The sequence below is a fragment of the Nycticebus coucang genome, chromosome 20 (genome assembly GCF_027406575.1).
Source record: "Nycticebus coucang isolate mNycCou1 chromosome 20, mNycCou1.pri, whole genome shotgun sequence".
Classification (NCBI taxonomy): Eukaryota; Metazoa; Chordata; class Mammalia; order Primates; family Lorisidae; genus Nycticebus; species Nycticebus coucang.
Window position 1 is genome coordinate 57,767,656 of NC_069799.1, and position 17,071 is coordinate 57,784,726.

Genomic DNA, 17,071 nt, shown 5'->3' on the forward strand with positions numbered 1-17,071 from the left:
TTGAGACAGATTCTTACTCTGTTGCCCTGGATAGAGTGCAGTGGTGTCATAGCTCATGGTAACCTCAACCTCCTGGACTCAGGTGATCCTTTTGCCTCCCAGTTAGCTTGGACTACAGCTGTGCACCACCATACCCAGCTAGTTTTTCTATTTTAGGAGAGACCAGGTCTTACTTTTGCTCAGGCTGGTCTCGAACACCTGAACTCAGGCGATCTACCCACCTTGACCTCCCAGAGTGCTAGGATTACAGGCCTGAGCCACCACACCCAGCCAGATCTCATGCCGTTGCTGAGGCTCTTCTCCCTGTCTGCGTTGCCACCTCATAGATCCTGGGTCTGCCATGTCTCCTCAGAGCACTGTCATGGGCTTTTCTTAATTGGCTGTCCCATTGACAGTCTTGCCAAACCCATCAAAAGGTCTTTGAAAAGTGAGTGAGGAGTCACCTGGCTCCAGATCTTCCGTGATTTCCCACTGTGCTTGGAATAAAATCCAGCTTCTTCACTCAGGGCTGGACATTCCCCCAGCCCTGGCCTGCAGTGGGTGCTGCCACGATCAGGAAGGTGATCATAGGCCAACCCGGGATCAGGTTGCCAAGTTAATGCACGCAGGATTTCCTGCACCCTTCCCCTGCCCTTGGTGGCCTTCGGGCCCTGCGTGCCGGTTGTCACCCTTTTCTCCTTCATGGCCACCTTTGACATCCATTGTGCCCACATTTCCCTTTGTAAGGGAAAATCCTGAAACCTCTTCCCTGTCCCTCTCTCCCTGGGAGCAGCACTGTCCTCTGCGTGGTGTCCATCCGACTGCAGAGTCTCGAGCCTTGACCACACTCTATTCTATTGTGGTGGCCCAGTGCCCTCCTCACTGCCTGCTCTGCTCCCAGTCCTGACACCCACCAGTGGCCTCTCATGGCTCCGAGGGGGTTCATGAAGGATCCCAGCATCGTGTCGGGTACCCTGTGTGAGCAGTCACCTTCTGCCCACGGAGTGGTTGCCTACGACTTCATCTCCCCTTCTTAGACCCCTGTGAGTCTAACACAGTTGCAGTGAGCCTGGCCTTGCAGCCTGGGCCACTTGATGGTCACCTCCCTGTGCCTGCCTGCACTGACATTCTGTCCCATGTGCGTGCCCTGATTCAGGGCCTGGTGAGCTCTGCCCAGACCACGGCAGTAGCCCCCTTCCTCCCTGGAGCTCTTCCTTGGTCTCTGCATTAGGATGGGGCTGGGCTTCAGGAAGGAAGACTGGTCTCTCCTTCCTAGCACGTCAGTGCTAGACTGCCAGGTAAGTCTTCAGAGGAGAAGATCCAGCTTTCTGTCCCTTGATGGCTCCCCTTGACCTGCAGAATAAACCCAGGCTCCTGACTAAGGCTCTCTGTGGTCTGTCTCCACCTCCCTTCCAAGTGTGCTGTCCCTCTAAATGCTGCCTCCTGGCCGTGCTGGAGCTCTGTCTGTTTCCCTCCTGGGATGTGCTGCTCCATCTTCCAGCCTGTCTTCAGACATGCCCTGGACTGGAAAGCCAGCCTGCACGCACATGCCCCAGGGTCCCTCCCTAGAGTCTGTTGGCAGTGGCAGCCACACTCCCTATGGGGGGCCTATGCTCTGTGACCCACCCATCCCTCCTGGCTGTGGCTGTCAGGTCTACAGGGGGCACCTGGCTCAGGTGTAACCAGTCCATGGAGCAGCCAGGGGTGGGGTGGGACCTGGCTGGAAGAGAGGGGTTGGAGCCATCAGCTCTTATCTCCCTTCCTTTTCCTGGGATTGAGCAAGGAGCCCAGGAGAGGGAAGAACCACTGCCCGGTCACAGGTGCAGGCTGTGTCCCCTACTCTGTGGTCAGTCATTTCTTTATCCTTAACACTCAGTACAGTATCTGCACACACTCACAGGCATCCATGTGCATGGACCCTGAGTACTTGAATGCCTCTTTCTCCCTGCAAGGAGCAGGAAGCACGATCAGATTATAAATAAACCCAAGGAGGTAAATCATTCAGGTAGTTTTGGTTAATGGTTAATCTACTCAGCCTGTTCTATCACTGCCTCCTGCACATGACCAGAAACCAGCTGGGCACTGTTTCTCCCTTTTTATAATCTCCCTTCCACGCCAGCTTTGCAAAATTACATTTTGTTAGTTTTTTAACTTCCCTTATATGGTGAGGTCAGTAGTGTTGAGTTGTACTGATTCCCTGTCTTAGGGGAGTTGAGGCGGACAGCAATGCTCACGGGTCATTTTATTTGTTTCAAGTTTTCTTACTAGTGGGAAGAAAAGCCACATGTGGGTCTTTGCCACCATGTCATTAACGCAGCTCTGCTCTTGTCTACGAAACCAGGATGCTTCTGGATTTAAAAAGGATACGTTGCATTTTTATTCTCAGGCTGCTCCTCTTTAGTTGCATTTGTTCCTTTTAAAAATAGATACAGAGGAGAAAGGCAATAAATTGCCGCCTGCTCAGACACACATGTGTACTGTAAGCCGTTTGCTCGGATGGTGTGATGTGTCAGACAGTGCTGGAAAAAGCGGGGGTTAGTATGGAGATAGTTCCGTTAGGAGGTGCCATGCAGATTCTGCGCGGTGTTAGAAGACGCCTCCTGGTTGGGTTTTACGTGACGCTACACTAAAAGCTTTGTAGAACAAAGGTCATAGCTGGGGACAGGACGACAGAAGAGGGAAAAGGTGTCCCCATCAGCTGGACGTGTCATACTTCCATTGAAGTTTTTGCTTTAAAATGTTGCCAGCCAAATAAAATAGAGAGTAAACTTGTGATGATTTTGTTAAAAATACAAAGTCTGCCCGCTTGTATCATGCCCTGTAGATTCTGACCATTAACACCAAGAAAACCGTTATCTCATCCAACCAGGTCGGAGTCTGCAGCGTGTTTGCAAACATAGTTATTATTGCACAGTAAGTGCATGTTTCCATAGGGTTGGCCTTAGCAGTCAACATTCCTTGCATTTTAAAAGTGAGAAATGTGATTGTATTGTGATTATTAACAGCGCTTTATAAAGAAAGCCTGGAAACCTGTTAGGATAATGGTTCAACAGAACCTGAGTTCCCGGATCCCCCAGCCCGTCTCAGGCCTCCTTGACCTTCCCCGACCCCCTGACCCCAGGTTTATGACCCTACCTGTTCTAGCCTTCTGAGTCTCTTTCGTCCTCCATCTGCTCTCTTCTCTTATCCCAAAAATAGCTTTTGGCTCCAGCCGCCTCTTCTGTGATGGCCTCAGTGCTCCCACCTTTATCTGCAACTTTATCCTTTCTCTCTCGAGCCATCTCATCGCAGCCTCCTGGCTGATCGCTCTGACACAACAGTCTCCACACACGGCCATTCCCCACCCATCAGAAGTGGGCAAAAACAAACCAATAACTGCCGCACACTCTCCCCTGCCAGAATGTGCAAGGCCAGACTGTTGAGCCGGCCTCGCCACGCCCTTCCTCCACCCCCCGCCCAGCCACTGGACCCCACACAGTCCGGTCGTAGCCCCCACAGACTTGCTCAGTTTCCCCCCCAAACACACTGGACCTTCCCATCTCTCTGTGCTTTCCTGTCTGCTAACACCTCTCACCTGCCCCCTCACAGCCTTCCAAACATGGCTCACACATACCGCGGAGGAAACTTCTTTTCTTCTGGGCAGTTGGTCATTCTTCCTTGAAGTTTATATTATGCTTTTATCATTTCTCTCTGAGTCTGGCACTTAAAACACTATGATAGGCCAGGTGTGGTGGTGGACACCTGTAGTCCCAGCCACTTGGAGGCTGAGGCAGGAGGATCACCTGAGCCCAGGAGTGTGAGGTTGCTGTGAGCTGTGATGCCACCACTGCACTCCAGCCTGGGGGACAGAGCAAGACTCTGTAAAAAAAAGAAAGAAAGAAAGAAAAAAAAAGAAAGAATTTAAGATCCGCTATGGTGATGAAGCCATTTACATGGATGTCTCTGTACTCTTTTTTTTTTTTTTTTAGAGTAATGATTTTTATTGATGTTTTAGGGAGTTAAACTTTTAAGAAAGGGGATGATGTGGTAAACTCATCGAGAGGTGATAAAAGCTCTATGAAGAGATTCCTTTGACTCTGATTCCGGGCGAGGGAGAAAGACCAGTTATTCCCAAGATTGATGGCTGAAATGCATTGATCCATGTAAGAGGGCTAAGTGGCATCTGGGAAGAGAGCCCTAGGGCAGAAAGCAGAAAGCCGCTGCAGCCCACAGGCTTCAGTTTCCTCTCCGCTCACGTGGAAACCTCCGTTTTCCTTGAACCTCAGCTTCTGAAATTGACTTGGAAGTCTTCATCCTGCCCTGTGAAAACCGAGTATTAGTGTTTCTTCGTAAGCTTATGTGTTCATCTGATAGGTCAAGAGGGAGACGGAGAAAGAGAGAGAGTGGGTTAGACCAAGAGGGAGAGAATTCGAGAAAAAGAGATGGTGGCAGAAAAAGGCAGAGAGAAATGGCTTCTCTACTCTTGAATTCCAGGAAAACAAAGGCTTTTTCCTTCTCCCCTTCACGTACCCCGTACCCACTATGGAGACTACCCTCAGTACCATTCGCACTATTGTGAGGATGCTCAGAATTCATAGTGCAGTGGGTCTCAGTTGGGGGTAATTTTGCCCCCAGGGGACATTAAGCTACCTCTAGAGATGGTTTGGTTGTCACAACTTGGGGGCCGCTACTGACATCTAGTGGGACAGAGATGAATTAAACATGCCGCATGCACAGGACAGCCCCCACCCCAACAGAGAATTTCCCGTCCCCAAGTGTAAATAGCGCTGAGGTCGAGGAACCCTGATCTAGTTGAAATTAAGACAGAGTTCCTTCTTCACAGGGTTGTCGTAAATATTAATGTGTATATGAACTTCATAAATTCTAACGCACTGATCTCAACCTCTCCCTTAGCGGAGAGATATAATAGGAGTCATCTGGGTCTAGGCTGGCTACCTATTTTTGCTGTTATTCTTGTCATCATTGTTAATTTGGAAAGCAGTGCAGATCCTTGATGGTTTCCAGGCCGGGAAAGGGCAGGATCGCCGTAGCATCTTAGAACAGTCAAGGTGTCAGTGGATGAGAAAAAGAAAGGGCAAAAACAAGCAGAGGGCCCCTTCGGAGACTTAAGCCATAGTCAAGACAAGGGATGGTGTTAGGTAACGAAGACTGCTGGCTGCTGAGAGGGAGGGGAAGGTGATGCAAGAAATGTGGCTAAGGGGAGATTGCCGGGTCTTGGCACTTGAGCAAATGTGCAAGGTGATAGGGAAGATGCTGATGACCTGGAATCAGAACTGAGTGTTAAGGAGAATGGGGGATTGTTAAGGGAGAGAGGAGTTTTAGAATACCAAATGGGCATCTGGGTAGAAGTACCTAGAAGGCAAAGGGAAATTCAGGTGTGGAGCTTAGAAAAGAGTCCATGACCGGGCTCATGCCTATAATTCTAGCATTCTGGGAGGCCAAATTCCAGAGAATCACTTGGGGTCAGGAGACCAGACTCTGCAAGAATGAGATGCCATCCCTACCAAAAATAGAAAAATTAGCCAGTCACAACAGCAGATGCCTGGAGTCCCAGCTACTCAGGAGACTGAGGCAGGGGATCGCTTGAGCCCAGGAGTTTGAGATTGCTGTGAGCTATCATGATGCCATCGCATTCTATCCTGGGTGACAGAGTGACACTTTGTCTCAAAAAAAAAAAAAAAAAACAAAGCCTAGACTAGAGCAAAAGGGAACAGCCAAAGCTATGGCCATGGAAGGGAACCTGCAAGGAGAGAGTTCAGGGACAGCAGAGACAATGGGTGACCCCCAACTTGCTATATCCAGAGGCAGGAGGAGAAAGAAGAAATCTGGGAAGGAAACAGCAGGCAGCCTCTGCAGAGAACAGAGGGCAGGGCGGCGCCTGTGGCTCAGTCGGTAAGGCGCCGGCCCCATGTGCCGAGGGTGGCAGGTTCAAACCCGGCCCCGGCTGAACTGCAACCAAAAAATAGCCGGGCGTTGTGGCGGGCGCCTGTAGTCCCCGCTATTCGGGAGGCTGAGGCAAGAGAATCGCTTAAGCCCAGCAGTTGGAGGTTGCTGTGAGCTGTGTGATGCCACAGCACTCTACAGAGGGCCATAAAGTGAAACTCTGTCTCTACAAAAAAAAAAAAAAAAAAGAAAGAAAGAGAACCAGAGGGCAGAACCGTGAACTCCAGGGAGGAGGGGGTTCAAAGGCAGGGGTGGCAAACAGTGTTGACCATTGTGAAGAGGTTGAGGGGGATGAAGGCTGGGCCACGGTCATGGGTTTGCAAATTATACGGTTCACGCCTCTGAGGGCTACACGTGATGCCGGTATTATTATTTTTTTTTTTTGTAGAGACAGAGTCTCACTTTACTGCCCTCGGTAGAGTGCCGTGGTGTCACGCAGCTCACAGCAACCTCCAGCTCTTGGGCTTATGTGATTCTCTTGCCTCAGCCTCCCGAGCAGCTGGGACTACAGGCGCCCGCCACAACGCCCGGCTATTTTTTGGTTGCAGTTTGGCCGGGGCTGGGTTTGAACCCACCACCCTCGGAATATGGGGCCGGCGCCCTTCTCACTGAGCCACAGGCACCGCCCCTGATGCCGGTATTATTAAAGCCACAGTGCTGGAGGCTGGGTGCAGGGAGAGACGACGTTCATTAACAGGGACTGCAGAGTTACAGTGATACTGGATTGTTATTTTGCTAAACAGTGGAGAAATGAGCATATTTGCTGGGTGGGGGGGAAAGATTGTAGAGAAAGAGATTGATGAGGAAGGCAAGAACACTTGGTTGAGCCAAGTCTTGCAAAGAACAAATAAGTGAAAGTAAAGATGAGTTTCAGTAGACCTTGGAGAACAGGGAAGGAACAGGTATGGAACTACAGCAGATCAAGTGGCAGCGCCCGGAATTCCAGGAAAATAGGACCCGTGCATTCTGGGGATGGGGGAGGAGCCCTACAGACTCTGTCCTCCCGTCTCCACCTCATCATAGCCGTTTCGGAAATCTGGGAACATCTGGCAGCTTTAGTGCATGTAGGTGGGCAGACCACTGCCACGTCCCCCCCACACACACACACACCCTCTTTAGATTTTATTTATGCTGAAGTCTGGTGTTTTTGCTGGGTTTGTGCTAAGTTACTTAGCACTTTTACATCTTGTGACTGTCACAGTAGCATTAGGCGAGAACAAGTTCAGGTTTTGCCATCCAAACAACATCTGGAGCAAACTTAAGGTACAGACAACAGCACGGATGACCGTGGCGGGTGAGAGGGCCTGTTGACTGAACCCATCCTTCTGCACGAGGGAATTGGGTTTGGTGGAAGAGCGTCATTTCACATCATTTCAAAAGTCTTGAAAAATCTGTGACATAATCTGTCACCAGTAGGAAGCATGTCTGCAGAATAGATTGGAGCCACATGGCAGGTTGCACAGAAAGAAGGTTCGTCACTGGTGGGTCCCCCTCTGCATTTCTTATCAAGGCTGCAGGTGTAATTCCCTTGCTCTGCTTCGGTTTGGTCTGAGGCATTAAACCGGATTTCACCAGGGGGATTAAGGATGTGTTTGTAGCAGTATCACAGAGTGTCACTTACATCGTTTATGTAAAGAGACTAATTGTCACCTGCTTATTTCAGTTACACGGACTTTTCCCAAAATTCATAGGCAAGGCCATACAGTGAAAAGGCTGCTCACAATCAGAAGTTGGAAGCAGCTTTTTGTTAAAAACCTAAATAACATCCTGCGTCAAACAAATGTGACAATGGGCTATTATTCCTCTCCATAATAGCATGTTGTCGCCCCTCCTGGCCTGCGTGGAGGGGGTGGGGAGAGCGGTGGGAAGGGGCGTGCTGAAACCCAGGAGAGGCACTTCCTGGTCTTGCGTTTTCTGAAAACAGAAACTGCTCCTTGGGGAGGTAACTCAGGATTCATCTCTGCAGGTGCCCGGCCACAGCCTCGCATTCATTTCCAGAGACGGGCCCTGCGCTTGCCAGAGAACACCAGCTACAGTGACCTGACTGCGTTTCTCACGGCCGCCAGCTCCCCGCTGGAGGTGGACAGTTTTCCATACTTGCGAGGATTAGACGGAAATGGAACAGGTAATTTGAGTCTCTTCTCTTTTCAGGCAGGGTTTCCGGGTTTCCTCTTTGTATGGGGATTGTAGATATGACTGGGAGTGTTTGCACCACATGGGAAGAATGGCACACAGCTGCAGGAGGAGAAGTCCTCCTGCAAGTTCAAGTGCGCTGTGCTGCTTTAAGCCGGTGCATTTAGGGAACCCGGTCTGCACCCCAGTAGAACTGCATTTTAGTACTTTTGTCTCTCTGAGCCTTTCTGCTTTTATCAATTTTCCCAAGCACTTTCTACGGACTTTCCTTTGGAGGACTAAGTACGTTCATTTCAGAGAAGTTCTTACAGTTGAAATTGTAATTTTTTTTTAAAAAGTATAAGATCTGAGTTCAGTTTTTTGCCCTCTGCCCTCTGCCTTCTGCGTTCTGCCTTCTCCCATGGGCTCCCAGAATGTGTGCTTAGGGACACAGGCTGCCTGGCTGCCCCTGGCAGAGGCACATGGTCCCACCATCCATATGCTACAGCCACTAGGGACCAGGTGGCCCTATGCCTATGTCCCTCCCACAGGCACAGGGAGCACTTGGGATAGGGCGCTCTGCTCCCTGCCATCCACGGCCCTCCAGCTCTTCCTCAGACGGTTTTTTCTCTGCACTTGCCCTCTCTGCCTTCAACTCTGTGAAGAGCGGCCAGGCTTTGATGTTGCTTTGCAATCCTTTTTGGCAGCTCTCTGAATCATCTCAGTCATCCTCACTATTCTGCCATGACACATACAGCTGAAAGATCAGAGACACTAAAAGCCACCAGCCGGAAAATATGTAATGATTACTTATCAGAGAAAGGCGGGAGGTGTGAGCCTTCACCTCCATTCGAGAGCCCTGGGTGCTAGGACGGCCCCAGGTGTGAAGGGGAAGAGGAGGAGAGGGCAGAGTCCTTCCTTTTTTTTCTGCCCCACTTTTCCTTTCTCCCACACTTGAGGCAAGTGACAGTGTAAAATCCCAAATTAGACGCTGTTCGAGGTTCAGTCCTGCTAGGTACATTATTGCTTTTCACGGAGACACTTTTATTGAGTCTCTGTTAATTCTCCAGTGCTGTACATAATCTGGTTATTCTGAAACAGGTTTTACACCTGATACCTCTGATCCGTTTTGTAGCATGTTAATAAGTTTCTGATTATACATGAATGTGACCTGGCGATTTTCTGTTCACTTTTCTCCCTCCTCTGTTACCATTTTCTGAAATGTTTCTTCTTCCCTTAATTTTTGTGCGTGATGATGTGATTACTATGTCAGTGATTGGTCAATGGACAGGTGCATAGAAGTCATCTTAAGTAAACATTAGTGAGGAAAAATAATTGACTTTTACCTGAAATGGGCAGGCCTGGGAGAAAAGTATTCTTTCAGGGAGCATTGAAGACTTGTTTGAAATCCTGTAACCTCCATCCAGTCTCCCCAACAAAGTAGGAGCATAAAGCCTTAACTTGGAGAGACAGTCTACATCCTCAGAGCTCCTTAGTTTCTTCTGTCTGCCCCATTTCCAGTAGCTCTTGAATAAATTATGCAGTCGGTGAAGACTGGGGGGAGAAGGGCACAAAGACACAGGACTATTGATTTTAGAGGGTTTGTTTTATTTGAAAAACATTCTGTTATTTCAGAGAGAAGGTCTTTGGTAGGTGACATTGAACTTCTTTTACACAGACAGAACTGATGGATGATTGACCTAGAAAGAATCAGATCATCTCGGAGAGTGAGCAGGGAAGGTATCCCTTGGGGTCAGGAGCTTGGGTCCCCCAGAGCACAGACACCCCACAGGCTCATGCCCAGCTAGGTGCTGGCCTCCAGGCTCGGTTTGTCTTCTGCCCAGTTACTGGCCTCCTGTCCTAAAAAAGGCAGCTGAGAGATGTCAGCCTAGAGGGAGAGCCTGGCCCAGATGTGTCTTTGTGAGATGACAGGTCACGGTGAGAGTTTGCTGAAGGTGGACAGAAACAGAGGGAGCTGCAAAAGGGAATGGAAGGGCCTCCGAAGGGAGGTTTCCTCTGATAGCCATTAAAGCCTGTGGTGCCCAGTTTAGAGGAACATTCCAGAGGTACGTTAAGGTAGGTAGAAAAGTGCAGCCACGTGGAGATTGCAGCCACTTTCCCACTGCTCTTTCCGGTCATCTGCTCTGTAGCTTCCTGATGTTACAGATGGGCACCTTCCTCACACATAGCCCAGGGGACATCACACAGCTCCCAGCTTGCTAGAAAGCACCACTCTCCTGGCAGGGGGGGAACCTGCAGCCTTAAGACAATATGTGGCCTTTTAGGACCTCACGTGCAGCCTTTTGACTGAATCCAAATCTTACAGAATAAATCCTTTCATTAAAAGAGGTGCAGCAGAGAGAGAGGAAGCTTTTCTTGCCTCCTTTGGTGCTTAAAGAAAGAACAATTTTGAAATCAGAAGGCCAAATGTGCCCCACCCCTCTAAGGGTTTTGAGGAAATTACTTACACTAATAACTCCAGGAAAACACAGAGGGAGTCAGCAACATGACTGAGGTGCACTTTTCTTGCAGTCCCCCAAAGTTGGTACTAGAACGTAAAGCCAAACAGAACCCTAGGTGCTAGCTGAGCAGAACCTCTTGTATTACGAGTGACCAAGACAGGACAGCTTGTCCCCTCACAGGGTCCAGTGGTGTTTCCCCACATCCTGCTGCCCTTACCCTGACACCTGTCTTGGGCTAGACTTACAGGGATCCAGGTAACATTCCTTTCATCCAGGAAGAAAGCCTTTTAACATGTGGGTAACTACTAAAGTTTTGAAACAGACCACATTAAGGTCCATTATTTCGCTTCCCAGAAACATAGCAGTAGCCTCTTTTGGGATTGCCATTCATGCCAGTTTCGATTTGCCCAGCATGTTGGTGTTGCTGGGAGGGCTTCATTTGTTTCCATCCACACAGATTTTATTTGCATGATTTTTGTCTAGCTCAAAACTTTCATACTGACTCATATATGTGTATATAGAACCTGGTATTTTGTGTAGAACTGAAGTCTCCTAACACAGCACGGAAGGAAAATAATGTAGCCCTTCCAAGTCTGAGTCACTGCAGGATAAAGAGCCCAGGAGGGTGAAATTCAAGGGGTAGGGAAGGCACAGAGGAGGAGCAGGCATCTAAGGGAGCCCTGAGGAAGGAAAAGACAGCCAGTGTCATTGCCTGCAGAGTCTTCCAACAGCCAGAGAGCTCCTGAAGGAATGTGAAATTACAGGAACCTAGTGCATATTGCTTTCCATTAATATGCTACACTTCTGAGTGTTTCCCACTGAGAGTATTTATCTCCATAGAATCAGGAAAACATCTACCTCCCTTACTTTTAAAGGGCAAGAAAAAAATGCTCACCTTCTCTAACTGTAAGATATCACCTAACTCTAATAAGAGTAGTCCACATCACAAATCCCCAAACACCAGATGCTGGCGTGGATGTAGAGAGAAGGGAACACTTCTACACTGCTAGTGGGACTGCAGACATTAAATCATCCAAATGTTAATACAACATTTCTGGAAGGAAGTATGGAGAATCCTCAAAGAACTAAAAGTCAATCTTCCATGTGATCCCACAGTCCCTTTACTGGGTATCTACCCAGAAGAACAAAAATCATTGTACCACAAAGGCATTTGCACCAGAATGTTTATAGCAGCTCAGTTCATAATCGCCAAGTTATGGAAGCAACCCAAATGCCCATCGACTCATGAATGGATTAACTAACTGTGGCACGTGTATGCCATGAAATACTATTCAGCCATAAAAAATATGGAGACTTTACATCTTTTATGTTTACCTGGGTATAGTTGAAACACATTCTTAGTAAAGTATATCAAGAATGGAAGGGCTGCACAAATGTACACAGCTATGATTTAACAATAAAAAAATACTGATTCTTTATAAAAAAATAATAATAATAAATAAATAAAAGAATGGAAGGGCGGTGCCTGTAGCTCAGTCGGCCGGGGGCTGGCCACATACACTGAGGGTGGTGGGTTTGAACCCAGCCAGGGCCAGCTAAACAACTGCAACAAAAAAATAGCTGGGCATTGTGATGGGCACCTGTAGTCCCAGCTACTTGGGAGGCTGAGGCAAGAGAATCACTTAAGCCCAAGAGTTTGAGGTTGCTGTGAGCTGTGACGCCACAGCACTCTACCGAGGGCAACATAGTGAAACTCAGTCTCAAAAAAAAGAAAAATGGAAAAAAGTATTCAGTACTAATATGAAACCAATATATAGACACTTAGATGCCCATATGAATTATAAAACACAAATATAGTCTAGCAAGGGGGAGGGGAGAGGAGGAAAGCCAGAGGGGAAGGCATTTGGCAGGAGGCCACCTCATATACACAATGTGAGGGTATTGGGCACGCCTTCCTGGGTGAGAGGCTCTTGTACAACTTGAACTTTACATTGAATTGAGAACAATGTAACCTAAAACTTTATACCCTCATATTAATTTGAAATTAAAAAAAATTAAGTCTTCCAAAATAAACCCACCCCAGAGGAGTAAAGTACCTTTCCAGAGGCTACCTCGGCAGTTACTGGCAGATCTGCTACTGGAAGCCTATCTTCCTGGGCCAAGGATTGCGGGCAGGAAGATTCCATCTCTCAGGCTCCTTTACTCTGCCCACCTGCTGCCTCCATGTTCAAGAGTCCTGCCAGGGATGCAAGAAACAGCCCTCCCTGATGGAGGCATCATCCCTTAAGTTTATATAAAGTCTAATAAGTAACTTAATGTCTCTGCAGCTTTACGTTCTCTCTCTCTGAGAAGTTCTAGCAGAACCTAGAACAGCGTGTCGTCCTCCTGACTTTGCTGCCACATCTTCTGTTGTTGCAGTTTGACCGGGGCCAGGTTTGAACCCGCCACCCTCGGTTTATGGGGCCGGCGCCCTGCTCACTGAGCCACAGGCGCTGCCCCGCCACATCTTCTTTAAGCAGGTGGCATGTTTGGGCCTCAATCCCTAAGAGATTTGGACCAGAAATATAAAAAATTATGAGTCCGGGTTTTCTTTTTTTTTTTGGCTGGGGCCGGGTTTGAACCCATCACCTCCGGTATATGGGGCCATCGCCCTACTCCTTGAGCCATAGGAGCTGCCCAGAGTCTGGGTTTTCTTAACCCTAAAATGAAATGGTCAAACTAAAAGATTTCGGAACTTGAATCTGTGATTACAAGTTAGACCTTTCAAGGACACGTCTATCCCTCTGCCTTTCCCTTCATTAAAAAGCAGAAATGAGTGTGAATGTTCCAAGGTAATGATGGAACGTAGCTGTGCAGAAATCACTCCTTGAAGGATTTAGCTGTGACTCGTTGTTGAGACTCTAAAATTCATGTGGTTTGCTTTAAATGTGTAGATGTCGACCCCAGTTGGAGATTTACATTATCAGTTCAAGTAGGCTGGTTGGTAACTATGGAAGGAGCTGGATAGAAAATCCCACAGTTCTATTCTAAAAGAGCGTAAATTTTTTTATGACTGTGTTTTTGTCATTCTGTTCAAGAAAAGATGTAAAATTATGGCAGAGTACCTTTCTTGTGATATGGAAGTCCAGTAGAGAAACATTTAAAATTGATTGCTTAAGTGCATAAATATCACTCTCATAAGCATTCTCTGATTTATCTGGAGACAGACATTAAAGCTCTGGTTTGGATAAACTGCCTCTAATGGAGAATAATTGGTATATTAAATTCCATTTAAACAGATCAAAATAACAATGGCAAGCTAAAATAACTCATAAATATTTCAAGTCCAAGTTTCAATAGGACACATTTTAGCAGAAGTAAGTTAATGTTACGAAGCAATCCTTGAAGAAATTCACTATTAAAAAAAAATAAAGCAATCTCTATACCAAAACATTTGGTTTCGTATGGTAACCTGCCAAGTCCTTAACATGTGGATGGGGCTCACTGCATGTGGAAGTCATTTTCAGTGACATTCACGTGTATTTGCATATCACATTACAGGTGCAAAACACAGTGCTGTAGTTAGAATTGATTAGTGAGTGCCCTTAGGCTGTCTCCAAGCCTGTTTATGTGTAAAAGGAGCATGTTACCCGGTTGTGGGGAGCATTGCGTATGTAAAGTGCTTGTCAGTGCTGTCCCTGGTATATAGGAAGTACTGTCCTTAGTAGCTGTGGTTCTTTCACAGAAGCCCCACATAGGTATTTTGTGCATAAGAGGTCTGACAATTAAGTTTGTAAGTCCTCCTAGAAAAAGTGCTACATTTCTTATTTGCTGTATATCACGACTGCCATCTTGGAAGTACTCCCCATCGGGAAGCTATGCACCAACACCAGCACCTAGTTCACTTTTCAAAGCAATCTTGAAATTCTTTCTCTGGAATGGTCACAGAGCTATCATTGTGTGGCACATAAAAACTCACAACAATAATAATAAGTCAGCAAGGCAGCACCTGTAGTTCAGTGGGTAGGGCGCCGGCCACATACACCGAGGCTGGTGGGTTCAAACCTGGCCTGGGCCAGGTAAAACAACAATGACAACTGCAACAACAACAAAATAGCCAGGCGTCGTGGCAGGAGCCTGTAGTCCCAGCTACGTGGGAGGCTGAGGCAAGAGAATCACTTAAGCCCAAGAGTTTGAGGTTGCTGTGAGCTGTGGCACAACAGCACTCTACCCAAGCTTGAAACTCTGTCTCAAAACAAAAAACAAAATAAAAAAACCAATAATGAGTCAGCAAGACTTCCATCACACATCAATACAAACACACCTGTGAGACACTGATATACCAAGGTTGTGAAAGGTCACCGAGTTGTTTGTACAGTGCTGCCAATGTCATGGCAAGTTCACGAACTCGGTTGTCAGACCTCATATGACAACAGCTCTGATGGCCATTTCAGAAATAAGAACTCCAGGGGAGCAGTTTGAAAGTGACCATGGTGATATTCAGCAGTGAGGCATGTAGTGTTTTTTCTAGGACTAGATCATGAACTTCAGTATCCAACTGCATATGATGGAGAATGCCTCTTCCTTCTAGGAAACAGCAGCAGGCATGACCTGACCCCAGTCACAGCAGTCAGCGTCCACTTGCTCAGCAGTAATGGAACGCCAGTGCTGGTGGACGGTCCCATCTATGTCACCGTGCCCCTGGCCACACAGAGCAGCCTGAGGCACAATGCCTATGTCGCAGCATGGAGGTTTGACCAGAAGCTGGGTAAGCAAGAGTTCTGTGCACACGACTGGCTGTCAGATGCTTTCAGTACTGCTCGGTTTCCTTCCAGCAGACCCTGGACATTTGCTTTCCTTGAAGCTGGTGGACGCTGCTACTCACAGTGTGTTACTGGTTACCAGTGGGCAAAGCTTCCTCCTCTAGGCCATTCAGGCCCTCCCTTGAGAGTGCATTTTTTTTGTTGCTTTTTGTTTCTGTTCTGCACACGTAAGCTAATTTACTTGAATCTTAGTAGAGCTAAAAGTGGCTCTCCTGCTCTCTATTCTTTTGTTATTCAGAAGGTCATGTGATCTCTCTTGGTCGTGCAATTTTCTTTTTCCGTTTTCTAGAAACAAACAAAAAAACACTTGCCAACACTGTATAAAACAAAGAAAATAAAAAGTACTCACAAATTCCACCACTTAGAGAAAACCACTAATATATTTTCAGTTTTGTCCTAGATGACTATGCACGTATGTATTAGTTACTGATTGTCACGTAACAAATTACCCTCAATCTTAGTAGCTTGAAAAAAACGTGAAATCAGCTGTCTCATGGTTTCTGGGGCCCAGGAATCCAGACACAACTGAGCTGTCTGGGTCAAGCGCAGGGTCTCTTGCAAGGTGGCCATCAAGCTATCAGCCAAGGCCTACGTCATCTCGAGCAAGGTTCCGCTGGGGCTGCAAGGCTTTGGGGAAGCCTCGGTTCCTCACTGGCTCTTTGACAGGGGTTTCACGTGGAGCTCTGTAGAGCTTACAGCATGGCAGCTGGCTTTCCCCTGACCCAAGAGAAAATGAAAACTGAGATAAAAATTCAAAAGCATCAGTACCCAGAATGGAAGTCATGGTCTTCTATAACCTGATCTCAGAAGTGGCATGCTATCATTTCTTTCCATGTGCTATTGACCAGCACTGGGAGTGAACACCAAGAGGTGGGGGGTCATTTGGGCACATCTTAGAGGTTGCCTTCCACAAAGCATGTGTAACAGAAATGGGATTATATGCCAGGTACTGTCCTACATACATAACGTGCTTTTAACAATCATTAGTATAGCGTGAGCATCTTTCTATAACATTATCTGCAGTATTAATTTTATTTTTTTTTTTATTTTTTTTTTTTAGTTCATGTCTTTTATTAATTCATATATAATTACTTGTCTTCTGGTTTGTTGAAACAGTAAGTAAGACAACATTTGCCACAATAATGTCTATCAAAGTGGCTGGCCATAAAAACTCCAGCACCACACTCATCTGAAGGACACTCTCGACGAAGGCGACTTATTTTGCCATTCTCATCCACCTTATAGTATTTCAGGACAGCAAGCTTAACCTTGTTTCTCTTATGCTTATTCTTCTTGGGAGTGGTATAAGACTTCTTCTTCCTTTTCTTAGCACCACCACGGAGTCTTAACACAAGATGAAGAGTGGACTCCTTTTGAATGTTGTAGTCAGACAAAGTACGTCCATCTTCCAGTTGCTTGCCAGCAAAAATGAGTCTTTGCTGATCAGGAGGAATCCCTTCCTTATCCTGGATCTTGGCCTTCACATTTTCTATCGTATCCGAAGGTTCAACCTCGAGAGTGATGGTCTTCCCCGTAAGGGTTTTTACGAAAATCTGCATCTTGGTGGCGGTCCCACCGCGATGGCGGATCGGAAAGGAAGACTGCAGTATTAATTTTAGTTAGTACGTAGTATTTCCATTCTATGGATATGTCAGAATTCAGCTCCTACCATTCAGAAAAAAAAATGTTAGTATTCTAACCAATTTTGTAACAAACACCTTTGTAGCTAAATCTTTGTGTACAGCTGTGATTATTTCCTTGGGAAGAAAGTTGAAAAGGAATGGAATTGCTGGGTTATAAAATATACATGAG

At 47.0% G+C, this 17,071-nt stretch overlaps 2 protein-coding genes across 4 annotated transcripts in view; one reads left to right on the top strand and one right to left on the bottom strand.

Moving 5' to 3' along the window:
* The window catches only part of FAM171A1 (family with sequence similarity 171 member A1), a 137,090-nt gene that overhangs the window by 93,922 nt on the left and 26,097 nt on the right, over window positions 1-17,071 (top strand). For 2 of the 3 annotated variants that reach the window (XM_053572758.1, XM_053572761.1), the window contains 2 exons: window positions 7,889-8,047; window positions 15,028-15,204. In XM_053572758.1, the coding sequence (XP_053428733.1) occupies window positions 7,889-8,047; window positions 15,028-15,204 (336 nt within the window). The remainder of the gene's footprint in view (window positions 1-7,888; window positions 8,048-15,027; window positions 15,205-17,071) is intronic. The other variant, XM_053572760.1, reaches the window with a different exon arrangement.
* Window positions 16,320-16,855, bottom strand: LOC128572708 (ubiquitin-40S ribosomal protein S27a-like). The gene has a single exon (XM_053572762.1). It carries the CDS (start codon window positions 16,816-16,818, stop codon window positions 16,348-16,350), a length of 471 nt encoding a protein of 156 aa, XP_053428737.1. The 5' UTR covers window positions 16,819-16,855; the 3' UTR covers window positions 16,320-16,347.

Bases quoted from the DNA above. Each gene is read 5' to 3' on its own strand.
- LOC128572708 (XM_053572762.1), bottom strand. From the start codon at position 16,818: ATGCAGATTTTCGTAAAAACCCTTACGGGGAAGACCATCACTCTCGAG.